This window comes from Dinoponera quadriceps, unplaced genomic scaffold (assembly GCF_001313825.1).
Source record: "Dinoponera quadriceps isolate SergipeBrazil2010 unplaced genomic scaffold, ASM131382v1 scaffold1128, whole genome shotgun sequence".
NCBI lineage: Eukaryota > Metazoa > Arthropoda > Insecta > Hymenoptera > Formicidae > Dinoponera > Dinoponera quadriceps.
The window spans coordinates 189,130-205,122 of NW_014555359.1; the positions used below are offsets into that span (position 1 = coordinate 189,130).

The 15,993-nt window shown below is 48.0% G+C and overlaps 1 protein-coding gene across 1 annotated transcript in view; it reads right to left on the reverse strand.

The window, feature by feature from the left end:
• Positions 1-663: 663 nt before the first annotated feature.
• LOC106743965 (lachesin-like) overlaps positions 664-15,993 on the reverse strand; it is a 58,689-nt gene continuing 43,359 nt past the window's right edge. The window contains exons 5-7 of the mRNA XM_014618324.1: positions 8,080-8,207; positions 5,796-5,964; positions 664-4,685 (exon numbers count right to left, since the gene is read on the reverse strand). Coding sequence (XP_014473810.1) covers positions 4,597-4,685; positions 5,796-5,964; positions 8,080-8,207 — 386 coding nt within the window. The 3' untranslated portion in view covers positions 664-4,596. The remainder of the gene's footprint in view (positions 4,686-5,795; positions 5,965-8,079; positions 8,208-15,993) is intronic.

Here is a 15,993-nt window from a genome sequence, read left to right on the forward strand (position 1 = left end):
TCCGCCGGCCGCTGATTCTCCGCCGTGCTGTTGGGAACTTATTCGAATAATTATCCCCCGACGTGTCTCGCGCCTCGTCGATAATTGCCGTCGTCGCTTGGCTTATCGCCGTTCTCTTCAATTCAATTGTAGCTCCGCTTTCGAGCAAAAGGCGACGAAGCGGCGCCGGCGGCGGCGCTATGAAATTACTAAATTATGAAGTACGCCGTCTCGGTAAAGGCGATCTCTCGCACGGACACAAACGCGAGAGACTCGCGCTCATCGGGTTTGAAAAGCAAGAGAGATGTTGCGGTCCGCGTCCAGGTTACGGTCGCGGTATGTGAAATTTAACGAGCGGGATGACCGGCTCGTATTACAAAGCGGAGGGAAGGCGGAAAGGCGTAAAAGAGTCTTCGCGCCATAAAGGGAGGTAATTAGCGTTCGTCAACTCAAGTATTAATTAAAACGGCTCCTTTAAAGCGACGCTGGCGGTAATCAACAGCGAGGAAAAATCACGGGGATAACGAGTTGTTGTTGCGGCGGTGCCGTCAAATTTCGCGCTGACGAAGCGACGACGGCACGACGTGAGAATTCGGCCGACGATCGAGCGAACGGAGCCGAGAACGGTGAGCCCCGTTCGCCACCCGCGAATCGAATCCTCGAGAGTCGGTTTGGCTCGTTTTCTTTTTCTCATTCTTTTATTAAACCGCATACAACGCCGACAAACGCAGGTCTTCGATCCACAGTGTGACAATTTGGCGATTATGTACAGGCGCTTATGAAAATGAGATCTCGGTCGGGAAGGGTGTCGCGCTTCCGTCGCGCTTTCTCCGCTCGCTTCGGGCGCGCATACACCGCCGGTGTCTATAAAAACGTATTCTCTACGCATTATTCTCTCTCGAGATACGATGAGCTCCGGCGCCCGTTACAAGCTAGGTGAAAGACTGCCGCTGACTTATTCATTCTTACGGTTACGTGTCTAATACGATATTATACACAGCAAGCGTAGGACCGTTTGTTACGCGGGCACGCTGGAGGACGAGATTGTTAAACGTGAGAGAGTTACGCTCGCTCGATCGGACCAGCGCGCTCCTCGGTTACATGGTCCCATTGACAGAAGAAAGATTCGGTCACCGACGCTAATAACGACGAAGACATCGAGGACGCGGATATCCAGGCCGTTTTAACGTTCCCGTTGAATGGTCCTGGAGACGCGAGCTACACTTCCGGCGCAACAATGCAGCTCGCTACGGAGACACAATGCTCTCTCGCTCCGGCTCGAGGGGGCGAAAAGTCTTGGGATTGTCCGAGCGCATCGCGCACGAATCCCCGAGAGAGAAGGGGAGATAGCGAGGGAGAGGAAGAGAGCTAATGCACTTTCAAACAGTACCGTTTTTACCAGTGGCCGTAACGAGGATAAAATCCGCCTCGAAGTCGAGGCCATTATAAGTTCAGCGAATAAACCTGCCTTCTTCCTGTAGATGCGCGCTACACCGCCGGCTGAGCCCCGGAAAAGTCCCGTTATATTTACGTACCTACATGAAAGCCATCTCTCTCTCTCTCTCTCTCTCTTTCGCATGCAAGTTTCCAAGTTTCAGATTCTACGTTCCGCAGGCCCGTCAGCGCGTCTATCCACCCAAAGTTCAGCGAGTTTTATCGTCTGATATGTACGAGATGCGTCTGTTTGCAATTTACTCTCTCCCTCTCTCTCGTACGAACGAACCTATGAACTCGTCTCGTTCGCTTCTCGCCGATGCGATGTGTATTTCGTCGTATAATCCGACACACTTCGTTAACTCGCTCTCATTCTCTCGCATCGATTACCTTAATCCGGGATTTGCCTTCTGATAGTTTCTAAAACAATGTACTTCAGCCGAGTCGCGAATTTAACGTTGTCACGTGCGAGACGTGAAAATCGTAAAAGCCGCCGAGGTGTTCATAATGTATCTGAGAATTTCAGCAAAAATGGAAAGCACCGAAACGAGAACGAGTAGTTACAGCGGACCGGGACCAAATAAAAGTGGCAATTTCATTCGGCGCTTCTGCCGATAAATATTCCCGACATTCGCGAGTGCCGACGAGACTATATCCCTTCCCAACATGTTTCTCCTTGTTAAAGTGATTCGTATTCGCGCGTCGAAATTCTCACATCTCGCAGAGTAAAATTTCATTGTCGGAAACACTAACGTGACGCACGATAGTCTCCTTCAGACACGTTTTCTAATTAATAAAATTTTACTCCTGTGGAAATCTGTGTGTAGTGAGTGTATTTCAGCTATTGCGGCGATAGAATTTTACAAACGGCCTAGTGTCGAACCATTACTTGACGCTGGACAATATGTCAGACCCGATGTTAGCAGCGTTGAATTGCGATCAAATGATAACTCGGGTCCAACATCTGCAACCAGCTCTCTGGCGAATATTCGCAACCATACATCGTCGAAAAATAAATTTTTTTTGCACAATGCCCGTTGGTTTCGTGATATTAATTTACGCTTCGAAATCACGCGTGCGTAATTCGGGAAAGGTGGCGGATCACGCGGAAACTTCTGTGCGAAATTCTTCCAATAAATTACGCCGGAAGGTTCATATTTTATTTAAATAAAACGTTCCGACGCTCATTATACTTCCGTATCGAAATGTATCTTGGCGTTTCCGTTTGCGTCGCGTATATTATGCGTCGTAATCATACATGCGAACACACTCGTCACACGATAAGAGCACATACGCGAGCGACGCAAAACGCGTGCTGCGCGAGATACCAAGCAGAATGGCATTTATTTCACGTTCGTACGTCAATTTTCCGCCCCGATTCGGCTGTTTATTTTTTCAGTCGGAGCGCAGCATCACCGTTCGAAAGGGGTCGATCGGCGGCACGCTTGTCACATATTGTAGTACGTTCGTGCCGCGCACTTGGACACCTGTCCCTCTTCTGACGGCGCGTTTGATCGAGAAGGTACGATGCGTAACATTGTCGCCGGGCTTCGGTCCCCGTCAAAGGATTCGCTGCGCGTGCGCGCGCTCGCTGATATTTCCGCGTAAAAAATGTTGCAGCGACACGGCGGTAAATTGCATTTTATAGCTGAGAATATTCCGCTTTTGACCGTGAAGCGATTGTGCCGCTCTATCGGTTAATTTTGATTCGCTTAAAATCATTTCAAGACGAATCTACAATAGTGCGAAGTGCGATTTTTCAATCTTTATTCAAACGATTCGCAGAAAAAGGCTCGTACCGTAAAAAAACTAAACTTCCGTTTGTTATGATATAAAAATGAATTATGATTTAATTTTTGTAAGCTGCTCCAATTTACGTTTTCGTTATAGTCACTGCTGATATCGCGTTATAAAATCATCCATATATTATAAACACACTGCGGAATAGACATCTAATTAATTGTTAATAATGATTTGTAACTGGATAATGAAATTTTGGCCAATGATTGACAGTCGGATCAGCAAAGAGTTGGACTTCATTGACAGACTTCATTCACAGATTTCATTGTAACGTCCGGATATCCTGAGGAATGCCTCGACGAAATTTGCACCGCCTTTAATTGGCGCATGCGATTTTACGTGGACGTAAATTCGCCCGGCTCCGCGAATATTGGTGAAATTCACACGGGACACATCGCGCAAACAGACTTTCCTCCAATTGACTTAATATCGGAAAGTGCCGCCTTCATAAGCGGATTCCTTCGGTAACGGTGCACTTTTGCCGTTCTTCTTCTTCGCGCAAATTCGCAGAAATGTTTGTTGGATCGTTCTCTTAGGTCACACCGGTCTATATTCGCACATGGCTATTCTCCGCCTTCGCGAAAGTGTTCTTCTTCCTCGCGGACGATTTTTATTTTTAAAAGTGAGGAAAGATTCCAGACGACGGGAACGGACTTGCGACTTCCCGCCGGAACAGAAAAAGACTTCGCGCTTGTTTCCGCAGTAGCGGGGCAAGATTCTAGGCGTTATTCTTTTTCGCAAAATAGCAACGACCTTGAAAGTATCGCGGGAGTTTCTGATTTCGGTGAGTGAATCGCGTTACGATATGCCGCGGGAGAACTCTTACCTGCCAATTACGGTGAAGGAATTAATGATGAGCGGTTCAGAAGTGTCGTTAAATAATTTTCGAGGAAGCTCCACAAACGAATGATTATTCCCGTACGTAGTTCTCGAGTATCAAACAGGCTACATTTCGGTCTCATCAATGTCTCGAAAATATCATCATCGTTTCATCACACGTGCAACTGAATATATTTAGTGGCAACATTTACCAGTGCAACTACCCACCAACAATAGTCCTTCCTCAGCTCGCAGACGACGACGTTGCGGCAATTGAATCTTCCGCAACGGCAGGATGCCTCCCAATCGGCGTAACAACGAAACGGGAGAAACGCAACGAGAGAGAGAGAGAGAGAAAGAGAGGAAAAGGAACTACGCGACGCGAATCCCCGCTGAGATTCCGCTACTTTCGCAGAAGAGACGTGTCGAATGCGCGTCGCAGTGAGTTGGATCCCCGACGACAAAACCGCGAGACAGAACCTCACGAACCGGTGGTTCTCGCGTAGGAGTTCGCCGACCGGCGCGTTAAGTTCCGCGCATTCAACCCGGAGTGCATAGCGCCGGCTAGAATATCATCCAAAGAAGTAGGACGACCGGAAGCAACGTCGCGGCCATTCTGTCGCCGTTGCCCTGCATTGCCGCTGGGTGTTCTTCTGAAACAAACGCCACGCTATAATGCCGTTTCGCTCGGGCGATTCTTAGCAGGTGGTATTTAGAGCGACGCTTCCGCGCCGCTGTGAGAACGCGAGCTCTTGCTTTGGGCGAAGCTGTCGCGCTCCACTCGACCGGCTACAAGCTAAGCGTTTCCAATGAGAAGACTCTTTCCGTGTATTCGAAGAGGCGGGCTTGATACTCCCGAGACCACTCCCGAGATCACTGCCGATATCGCGTTCAATTAGCTGTTTTAGCGCGCCCCAGGCGGACGCCCCGGCTTGGAAGATTAACGGTTCAAAGTGCGAGCCGTATCGATCAAGGAAGTTGTAACCGTTTGACTGAGTATAAAATAAACCTGTAATATGTACACGATGCAAAAGTCAATCGAACTAACAATGCGCAATAGAAATTTCGATGGTCTTTGCCCCGTCGTTCCCGAGATATTTAATTATAAGTTTATGCGGGTGAAAGCGTATAAAAATCTCACGAAACGCCCAAATTTCTCGTAACTTAACATATTTATGTTTAAGACGAAAGTTTGAAAAATTATCGTAATTTTCAAGACTAATATTATAAGCAGATATTATAAGCAAATTCTAGAATTATTGACCGTTTCGTTTTGAAAATACAATGGTAGAGAATTTATAATTTATAATAATATTTAAGATATATACACGTAAGCATATATTTGAACACTTATATACTTCTTTCTATTATCCGTGTGTCTCTACGTATGTAACAGCACGCTGAAATTTCGTTCTTCAATAAAGACGGTTTCGATTTTCTCTTCCACCCGTTTACGTCATAACACTGCTAATTCATACAATTGATGTCACTTCTACGATCAATTTCATTCTACGTTAATCTTTCTTTAAACGTGTCTTCGTACAGGTTGTTTCGTGGCAAACAGCAGGGACGATAAAAATTATTGCGATTCGATACTACTGACGATAAGCCGCCGAGAGTAAAATTTATTTTGAGTTTTGCGTCTCTCTCTTGTTGTGTCCAGTTTCCAATGTAAATAACATTCCGCGCGAGGATAAACCGATAACGGCTCGGATGCCTGCACGTAGAGCCCGTTCTAAACGAAATTGGCATTTTTCCTTTACCGTTGACTATGTGGACCCGTACGCTGTTAGGATGAATGTTACTGGGCGAGCACGTGTAAAGGCCGGAGTCTCTCTCGATCGCCTTCTGAATGAGTAAACGGCTCGAAGTCACAGGTCCTTTTTCCGTTACCAGGCTGATGCCACCCCTCGGTGAGTCGAAGTTAATCGCCTGCGAAAGAAGGAGGATAAAAAGCACGTCGACTTACTCGTCTCTAACGTGACCGGCTACGGATGGGGCTACTCTGCGGGCGAGGCAGGAAGAGGGAAGGAAGCGTCGACGCAGAACGTGTTCGCGACGGTGATAAGAATCTTCTCGCCGCGGAACTTTTTTTCAACCCAGTGACATTCATTTTCCGAGTAAATTCGCCGTTATTCCGTTAATATTGAAGTAAACGGCGGTGCGAGGTGATATATACATGATTTCGTAGTTACGAAAACCCCCGGAATATCGACGTGTTCTCGAAATTTCTTGAGGTGAAACCTCATTTCAAGCGAGTGAGAATTTATTACAAGTGATAGTGAAAATATCGTTATGTGAAATGGAATGGCATGTCGCTTTTCACAAGAGGGAATATTCCACTCCAATCGTGGGGTGAATGTTTCACTCACTCTACTACTAAAGGAGTACTCATTACTAAAGGAGTCGATTCTTCTCATTTGCATTCTTCAACACGTAAAGTGTTCTTTTTTATTCTCAAGATGTCATTAATGATTTCGTCGAAAAATCTTCCGACTCACTTTCTCTCTGATAACGGAGAGATTTCGTTGGGCCAAAGTCTCTAACGGGAAAATCAAAAGCTTTATTTCAGAAAACGGCCGTTGATATTCTCTCTATCCTTTTCGTGGAACTTCCGCATTCTTCGTGGAACAAAAATATATATCCGTTATTTTTATCTCAAAACCCGATTCCATTGAAATTAGCAGATGTTCGATGGATCTCACCGTAATCAGTAATTAATGGATCGGTTGACTGAACAGACCATTATACGTGATTGTTTTAAACCTCATTATATGGAACAGAATTCATCACGTCAATGAATTAATCATGTTTGACTAATACCAGTCGAATTACGATCGTGATCTCTCTGTATTTAGAGCCGCATGGGCTCAAATGTCGACGAGGAACTCCAGTGATAATTTTTTAACGATCGCCGCACAATACATGTGAAATATCGAAATAAATATTAACGTTCAAATTTCACTGTTTAACGAAAGTACAAACAAAAAGAATAAAACATTAGTGGAAAACGATCCGCGAATCGTGAATTTGGAGAGTTTAGAATTCATTAAAACGCCGTTGCACGTGTTACGTCTTTCTCAATGTCCATCGTTGAACTCAATTGTCACGGACAATCGCGACGTAAGTATATAACTAACCGGCACGGAAGTTAATTACTTGCTCGCAGTGAAGGACAGAGGCAAGTGCACCGTTTCGGTCTGTCACTGACGTGACTGGATGAGGTTTAAGGCACTTTGTGGAGAGCGGAAGAGGCAAAAGTGGCGACTGTAGGTGTCTTCCTTGAGTGGCAGAAAGCGTTTCGAGACAAGTTTCGCCCGAAAGTACGACTTAAAGCGACGTCTGTGCAAGCGTCTCGGTTATTCCGCTTGTACGCATTCACGGAAATAAGTGCTGTCACGAGGCTCTTAAGCCGGAATGAGACTGATGTCACATTACGAGAATATTTGTCTTAATTATAATTTACGCGCGAACGCGTCAACCTAAAAAAAAAAATATATATATATCTATATACATCCGGAAACTTTTACGATGCGTCTGCAACAAACGATTCGCGTCGATGTCGCGAGAGACTCGATTATTCAAGGTAGACGTTCGCGCGCGTGCGATTGGAGCGCAAATGTGTCATCTCATCGACCACGGGGAGAAAACATTGTCGGTGCCTTTCATAAATATCGCAAGCTCGAAGGAGTTGTTACCGGCGATAATCGATAGACACGCCGGATCGATGGAAGGTCGTACACAGCTGCGGGGACTGTTTTCCTCTCTCGCTTTCTTTCTTTCTGTATCTCTCTCTCTCTCTCTCTCTATCTATCTATCTATCTTTCTCCTCGATTTTTTCTTTTTCTTTCAACGATTGCGAGAAACATGAAAAATGTCTCTGTTTGTACCGATGTCAGTGTCTCGCTCGCAAACCGACGTTGGTTATGAAATTCAGATAGGTTTCAGTTGAAAGCGTCTTCGTGACGCGAGTTTCGGGCGCGACTGCGGCGATAGTGACTTTCAACGCGGCAAGCGGGTCATTCGCAAGCCGTAAGATCCGCTTACCTGGTGGTTGTGACTCCAAATTATCGTCGACGGCGGCTCGGGCGCGAATCTCACGTAGCACGTTAAGTTTATCGTGCTGTCCTTGTTGATAAACAGATCCGGACCACCGGCTATTTCCGTCACGGGTTCTGTAATAAAAGAGAGTCGCGTGCATATAGCGCGTTTCAATTTAAATGTCGACTTTTTCTTACACCCCTCTTTATTTCCCAAACGGCCTCTATTAGCGGAAACGCTGCAGAACGAGACTTCTCTAATCGCCGTAATCACGACAGAAAGGAACAATCGAATTCGCTTATATAATTTCCCCGGACGTCCGAAATTGTCCCTTTCATCCGTGCTCTGACCGGCGCTTTCCATCCTCCGTATTTTTCCGCGCGACCGTCCCGCGGAAAGGGAAAACGCTGGCAGCCGAAATGAAATGCAACAACCATGCGGAAGAGCGGTCGCTCGGAATTATACTCGCATTATTTCGCTGGGAAACAACCTTCCTCCGGGAGAGGAAGTATCGACGGAATCAATTCCGGATGATTGGGAGTTTCCGTCCGAGAGACTCGCTTTGTATGCGATCGAGAGGAAACCATTGAACCACGAGATATACGGATTCTTTTGAAGCGCTCCCGTTCCTCGAACCGGTTAAAGGTACGTCGATATCTCCACCGCGCGATACCCGCGCTCGTGTCTTGAGGCGTTAAGGGCCCGCTTAATTTCCGCGAGGGCGATATCGGCGCGCGATACCTCGGCGTGTCCGGAATTTTTGTCCCGCGGCCGGCGCTCGTAAGAATCAATGACCGTGGCGGAAAACGTGTTCCTTCCCCGGCCCTCGCCGTTAAATCTTGTTGCTGGGAAATACCACCGCGGCGAATCTCCGCCGTCCGCGGTATATACAGGATCGTTACAGTCCGCCGGCCGAGATTCTCCAAGTTTCTCGGATTCCCATTGGTGGATCTCAATTATCCGACAAACCAGTTTCGAGACTTCCTACGTTTGCTGACCGACTTGCGAGCGGAGCGGTCTGCGGCGGCGCTGGGAAATCTTCATTTCCTCTCCGGGAATACCGAAGCGAGCGTGTTTCGAGCGGCGATACCGGGCTTATTACCGCTGTTTCATCGAGCGTGGGGAGCGGCTGCTTCCCCTCGACGGCACTTATTCTCGCTCGACAGACGCCGGCGACCGGGCTGTTCGGCTTCCCGATGGAGTGAAATATGAGTGGATTTACATCCCGGCGTCGCGAGGAACGACAGACACCCGCCGCCCTCGTCGTTAACGTGCCCGGTGTTCCGCGTAATAACACCGCGCTCGCGAGGGCTTACCATGCTTGCGTGTTATTTGCAAAGCTTACCGCGCGAAGGCGCGTCGTTAAACGAAATCGCCCCGACGCGACATCGGCACGACACAGTTCCGAAGCCTCCCGCCTGATTCACCCTCACCCTGTATGTTTCTCTCTCTCTCTCTCTCTCTGCGTCTCGGAGTTCGCTCATGTTACTTCTAATAAGAATTTGGATTTTTCAACGGACTCAGAGAGCGTTAATGACCAGATTTCGACGCCTCGGACGCCCCTCGGTGAAGAGAACGGTATTCCTCGTAAAACGAAATCGCTCCCTGCGTTCTTTAGTCTCGCGAGTATACCGAGCTCGGCAGCGCAAGTCTCGGGGACGCAATTCTCTTCAGCACGTTACTCGTACGGGCGCGGTATTGTCACCACTCGACTGAAGTTGCGGGTAACAGAGACAGGGTGGTCGGATACGTGGGTGGGTGAGTGGGTTGGTTGGTTTTCCTCGCTTTCCTCGGCTGAAGAGAGAGCACAGGCGTCGTTAAGATACGACGTTAACGAGAACGCGCGCGAGGAACCCGTCGTTAGTTTCGAGAGAGGGTTGAAGCGCGTTTTTGCGACGCTAACGACGTCACGCCGAAATGAAGATGCCGCGATACGCCGGAATTCCCGTCAACGCGTCGGCTCAATTGCGCGACAACTATTCTAACCGGGATCGCACTCGCATTCGTCAGTGGACATTGGTCCTTCGTTTGGATGCCAGGAAAGAGAAAGAGAGAGAGAGAGTAAACTTCATTTCCTACTCAGGAGATACGTTCTCGGGCGACTCGGCGAACGTTGCTCTTCGTGAGCATTCCGAAGAGAGGCGCCGGACGTCGGTCGGTTTTACGATGCGCTGCAGGTATCTCAAGAATTCGACGACTCTTCGCGCATGGTAGCGCCTATTAAGAGGAACGATCAGTTACCTCGACAGTCTACTGTAGTTCGTCCAATGGGACCGACGGGCCCGTCAGGAATTCAGCCCGTCGGTCTTCATTCTTCGCCGGGTTGTACCTCCGCGTGAGCAGAAAGAGCCAGGCATGACGACAAAGCGTGTTTTCGTCCGGCTATCGACCGGCTAAAGTCGCGATCGCAAATAATCGAGACGTAAGTTTAATAAAAATAATCAAGCGTAATAACTGTTTGAAGCTCGACGCGTTTTTCAACGCTTCAGAAATCGTTGGACCGCGTCGAGGAAATATCTAAGAGCAACCGAGTGTTAACTCGCAGTAATAATTAATAACGGTTTATTCGACGCTAATTTATGATAATTGCCCCGTAACAACGCAGTTACCGTAAATTACATCCTCCTTTTTCTCTCTCTCTCTCTCTCTCTCTCTTTCAGTTTCCTTTACTTTATTTTGCCGGGCGGGGAAATAGTGTGCGCGCCGCCGAGCGCCGGTTTATCGCGAATATATTCATAAAGCATTATGCATAAGATATATCTTATACTCGACGTCGAGAGCGCTCCTGACCCCCAGGTCAGGATCTTCGAGGCACCCTTGACATTCCGTTGTTCTTCTTGACCGCGAATATCCGCGCGCGCGCGTACGTCGACGGAATATTTCTAAATTTCGGGCAAGCCGAGAGAGCCGGCCGATCCGCTTTTGTCCGAGCGCCATCGATCTTCCATCTTTGATCGATCGCCGCGTTACCTCGGGGATAAAAAAACCCCGAGTGGAAAATAAATCGAGGACGAGTCGCGTATGCGGCCGCGACTTCGTCCGCAATTGAATCGCCACTCCTCCGCCTTGTTGCCTGCGAAAAAAAAAAAAACTAACAAGCGGGGCAGATAGTGAATCGGCGCTCCCTTTGCGAAATACGTTTGTATAAGGGGATTGTGAACCTTCCTTCCCTCTCCATCCTCCATCCATCCCCCGCCGGGCGAAAATTGCGGGTCATCCGGATACCACGATCGCTTCTGTATCGTTACCAGATGGCTTGTTACCCTTTGACATCGGACCAGAAGGATGCCGCGCTCATTGTTCTCCTCTCGTTATCATCCCCCGTCTCGCGGTGTGCGGTATGTATGACACACCGTTTCGTATTTCAATTCTACATTCTTCAAAGTGCAATCAGTGTACTGTCACCGAGAAGCGGTCAATAGTCACTAGTGACCATAGTTACAAGTGTAGCGCTGCAAATTGATAAAAGAGTTCCGCTAAGATGTCCCCTCCGTTATTTCCCCGCTCGACTATACACCCGATTTTGGCGTCAGACTGAAGAACTTGACAATCTAATTACGAATATATACGTATTAAAGTGTAGCCATTTACCGTTCCAGGCAAAATGGCCTCCAAAAGTACCTACTCATTTTCTCTGGAACGGTAAATCGCTACACCTTAAGACAAGAATAAGATACGTTTGCGATAAGCTTAGCGAACACTTTAATTCCGGTACGAAAATCGCGTATAAAATCGAGTGGGAAAATGAGTTCCCACTAAAAATGAGCGAATACTCTGATCATCGCGATAACGTTTCCCCGATTCAACCTAAGAGAATAAACGTGTTAGCCGTTCGGTTCGCTCGTCAAAGATATTACCGTCGCGACGGAGATCGCGTGATACGATTTCGCGTGCGCTACGCACACGGTGCACGATGTGCAGGGATAAAGGGCCCGCAATCGTCCCCGCGCGTCCATCTCCTTCCGATACTAATCTCCTCGGTCGGCGTAAAACACGACCGCTCGATAAATCACGCCGTGGCGCAGGTACGCAGGTCGCGGGCCATTTTTCGCAGCGCCGCTCCGAGAGACCGGTGTCCATACGTTCTCGTGCTGATCAGGGACATTAACCTGACAGACATACGCAGCTGACGGTATCGGGGATAAGTTAGCGGCCGGGACAGGTACGAGTGTGTGCGACCACCGAATGCGAACTGCCGCCGGCCGGAGAGGAGAGGAGCGCGAGAGAATGAGGGCCGGGCTGCGAACGATCGCGGTAACACGGTACCGTGGCTCTCATACGTTACACGCCACATCGTCAAGAGTGTGAGAGAAAGAGAAGAACACCATCACGGAGGGGGTGACCCAGCCTTCCCTACCCCTTACGGGCATTCCTACGCCGATAATGATCTTCCATTCGCGCCGTAGCCGATGAGAAATTGATTGCGCTCGAGAGCGCCGATCGATGGCGGACGCGCGCGCGCGCGGACACCAAACTGTGTGTCCAGAACTGTGTCGTGCGTCTGGCTGCATTACAGTGTGAATCACCACCCCCCTCCCACCCGTTTGGTTTGTATGTACACACGCACGACACGAGTGCACATCCGCGAAGCCGCGTCATGCCGATTGCGCATCACTCGCCAGTACGTCACCGACGAAGCGTCTCCCTCTCCCGATAGACGCGTCATTTATGGACGGGTTGAAACGACGATAAGGGGACGCGGCCAAGTAAATAATTGTTCGGTGGATTACACCGGGTTCCCGATACGTGTGTGCGTTCGGAGTTGCTTTCGTACGTCGCAATACGTAATTTTCACGAGGAGGAATTCTCTCTTCCCTCTTTTCTCCTTTATCGCGGATTACCGCCGCGGAAAGTGAGCGGCGACTACGTTAGTATTTTAGCACCGCTCAGCTCGCAGTGTTATCGTCGCGTTATCGAGTTGTCGAGATACATACGCAATGGCGCGTTGTGCATAGTCTCTGGTACGGCATTCGATCGACGTTCTTCTAAACAGGCGCATATTTTGCGGATTAATGCGTTATCGGCGACGGTGATAGCGCGCCTCCGCCGCCTTAGCCGTCGGACACTAACGCGATCAGAACGCGTTCTCGAGCATGAATCGAGGGATGCCCAGCTGCATTACGATACTCGGCGCGATCCCGCTACGCCCATAAGGGAACTGCTATGGCAAGGGAACTACCGAACAAGAGCCATTTACACAAAAGGCGATGGTAATGGCGAGATTCTTAGCTGGAGCACCCGAGGCCAAGTTTCGGCCCCCGGGGAAAAGCTGCTCGAGTATCTGTACCCCTAATAATGCGTTGTTACCGGCAGTTACTTAAGCGCGCTCGCAGCCATTAGGAATTCTAATTACTTTCGTAGACGCCGATTCGGCGCGGGAACGATTCGTGATATCGCGGAAATGGCGAAGCGATTCTGGCTGATCGCGGCGGCCCTTTGAAATAGAAAAAAACGAAAAATACGAAAAAACGAAAAAAGGAGGAAACGACCTATCCGGACGTTTGTCGGCGAATAAGAGGGGGAAAAAAAGGGGAAGAACAATGAGCGGTCTTTTTCCCGCGTTGAAAAGTTTACGATCCGCTCTCGCCGCCGTCATCCGGCGCGATCGATCCCGGCCCGTTACGACACTAATACAGCCCGTTAAGCGAAAACAATGTTCAAACCACAATCCCATTTGTATCCCCTGTGCCCACCGTATCGGGCTCGATTTTGCAAACGGGCGGAAACTCCTCTGTCGGATACATTTTCGCCGGCGATTGCGGAGGTGCGCGCGGCCTCAAGGATCACATTTGTACGATCGTACGCCACGGCGGTGGGCGGTCCATAAACGGGACTTTTTACCGACGTCTTTATCGGCAATTTATCCGAGCGAGACCGAACGATGCAGTGGAACCGATCGGGCGATACGTTTCGCGGTACATCGTCCCTCTCTCGACCGCGAAAACAATCCCGACAGGAACGTTCGATAAAAGCTCGCGGTTATCCCGAAACCGCGTTCGACTAACAAACCCGGCGAGCGTTATTCCCCACAGTGACGACGTACCGATTTTATCGTCCGCGATAATCCCGCAAAATAGCGTTTTCCAGGCCGCGAACAGACCCCGGCAATCCGCGCGCGCGCGGCTTACAATGGTGTCCGGCACGGCCGGCCGGGCATTACTTTCCTCAAATTCTCAATATGACATCCTTTATTTCAGCTAAACCGACTGGAAGGAGCTTGGCCGCCGTCCAGAATCGGAAATCATTCGGCGCCATATTGAACTAACGAAACTTTATCCCGGCGTACGGCCCCGCGCCGCCACTCCCGCGCGCGCACGTTAATCCTGTTCTATTTTCTAGGCAACGTCTATCCGCGGTATACGAATGTACAAGCGACGATGAGAGGATTATCGGAACCGGATTAAGCAATGATTCCTCACGAATTGCCCCGTCGTTGTACGACGCGTAACGGCAACCGGCCGCGATCGTTAAGAGCTCCCCCGTGCCGCGCGCAGGCGACGTCGGATTCGTCTTCTCGCGCGTGAAAAGTCCGAAAAGCCCAACAGTTTCCTAAGATGTCAAGTAGATTTCTTTCTAAGGCATATTTCTTCCCTCCCCTCCCCCCTTTCCTAGGTTTTTATCAATATCCATAAATTAATTTTTCACTAAATAATTAAAGTTATATAACGTAGAATCTCATGTTTTAAAAGACGATAAAATGAGCCGATTTTGACTCCTGGAATGGTAAATAAAAACGGTGTGCTTTTTTGTAGTTCTTGAGCTGCTGAATCTGACGCTGACCTTTAAAAAATGCCAACTTGTCGAGAAAGTATCAAAATCAGTATATGAATCTATTAAATATCTAGTACCGTAAATGATTATTGTTGAGCTTTACAAACATATTCATTCGTGTTTTCCTGTTAGAAAAATATAATAATACTCTCGCCTCTAATAGTTTATGTTTTGATCAGCCCATTTCCGTATTCTATACAATGGAATCTCTCTATAGTCACATCCTTGGGACCGAAATATGACTATTTATTTTTTCTCAGCGTTTTGTTTTCTTTCTTTCTTATGTATATATTTTTCTATAATATGTAGATTTCCGTTCATTAAAAGTATTTTATTATCGTAATATTTTACTACTGGAAATTGCAAGATTCACGCACAAAATATTTTTGAGCACCAAAATCCGCTTTAACCGAAAATAAGACCTCCTTTATTTATTAATTTCTGTTGTTTATATATCAATTAATTTCCATTTAATATTATTTATTTTATTATAGTTTCATATTTTATTTTCATTAATTTTCTTATAATAGTTTCTCGTGTATTTAATAGCTTCACATGCTGACTTTAATACTTTTTCGGCAATTAAAATTTTGTAAAGCTCAGGATCGGATTCGGCAGCTCAAAAACTGCAAAAAACCCATCGTTTTTACCTGCCACTCCAGGGGCTAAAATCGGTCCATTTTACCCGTCGTCCTTTGGCGAGGTCACATCGCTTCTCGCTTTTATCCTCTTACTACATACTCAAGAACGGAACGACTTGGCGGGCTCTTTTCACGTGACGTGAGAAAAGTGACGTTATCGTTAGCAGAGCGAATATATAATTACCCGTGTAAAGATTACGTAAGCGCGATAGGAGCGCATCGTCGACGGAGTTATCAGGCGCTAACCGCGCATCGCTTGCAAAATAGTTTCCAGGTGCGGCGATATATTTTCATCCTCGCGATATTCGAAATAGTTGAACGCCGTTATTACGCCGAGGATGAATTTCCCTTCGCGCGGCTCGCGATTTATGGCTTATGGATTCGAGCGGCTGTTTCATCATAATATAACGGCCCCTGAGAAATTGATATCCGCGAACACATATCGTTACGTCGCGACCACGTTGCGCGAAACGTGCACTCGAACCCCACTTCTCTTCTCACGGAAAAG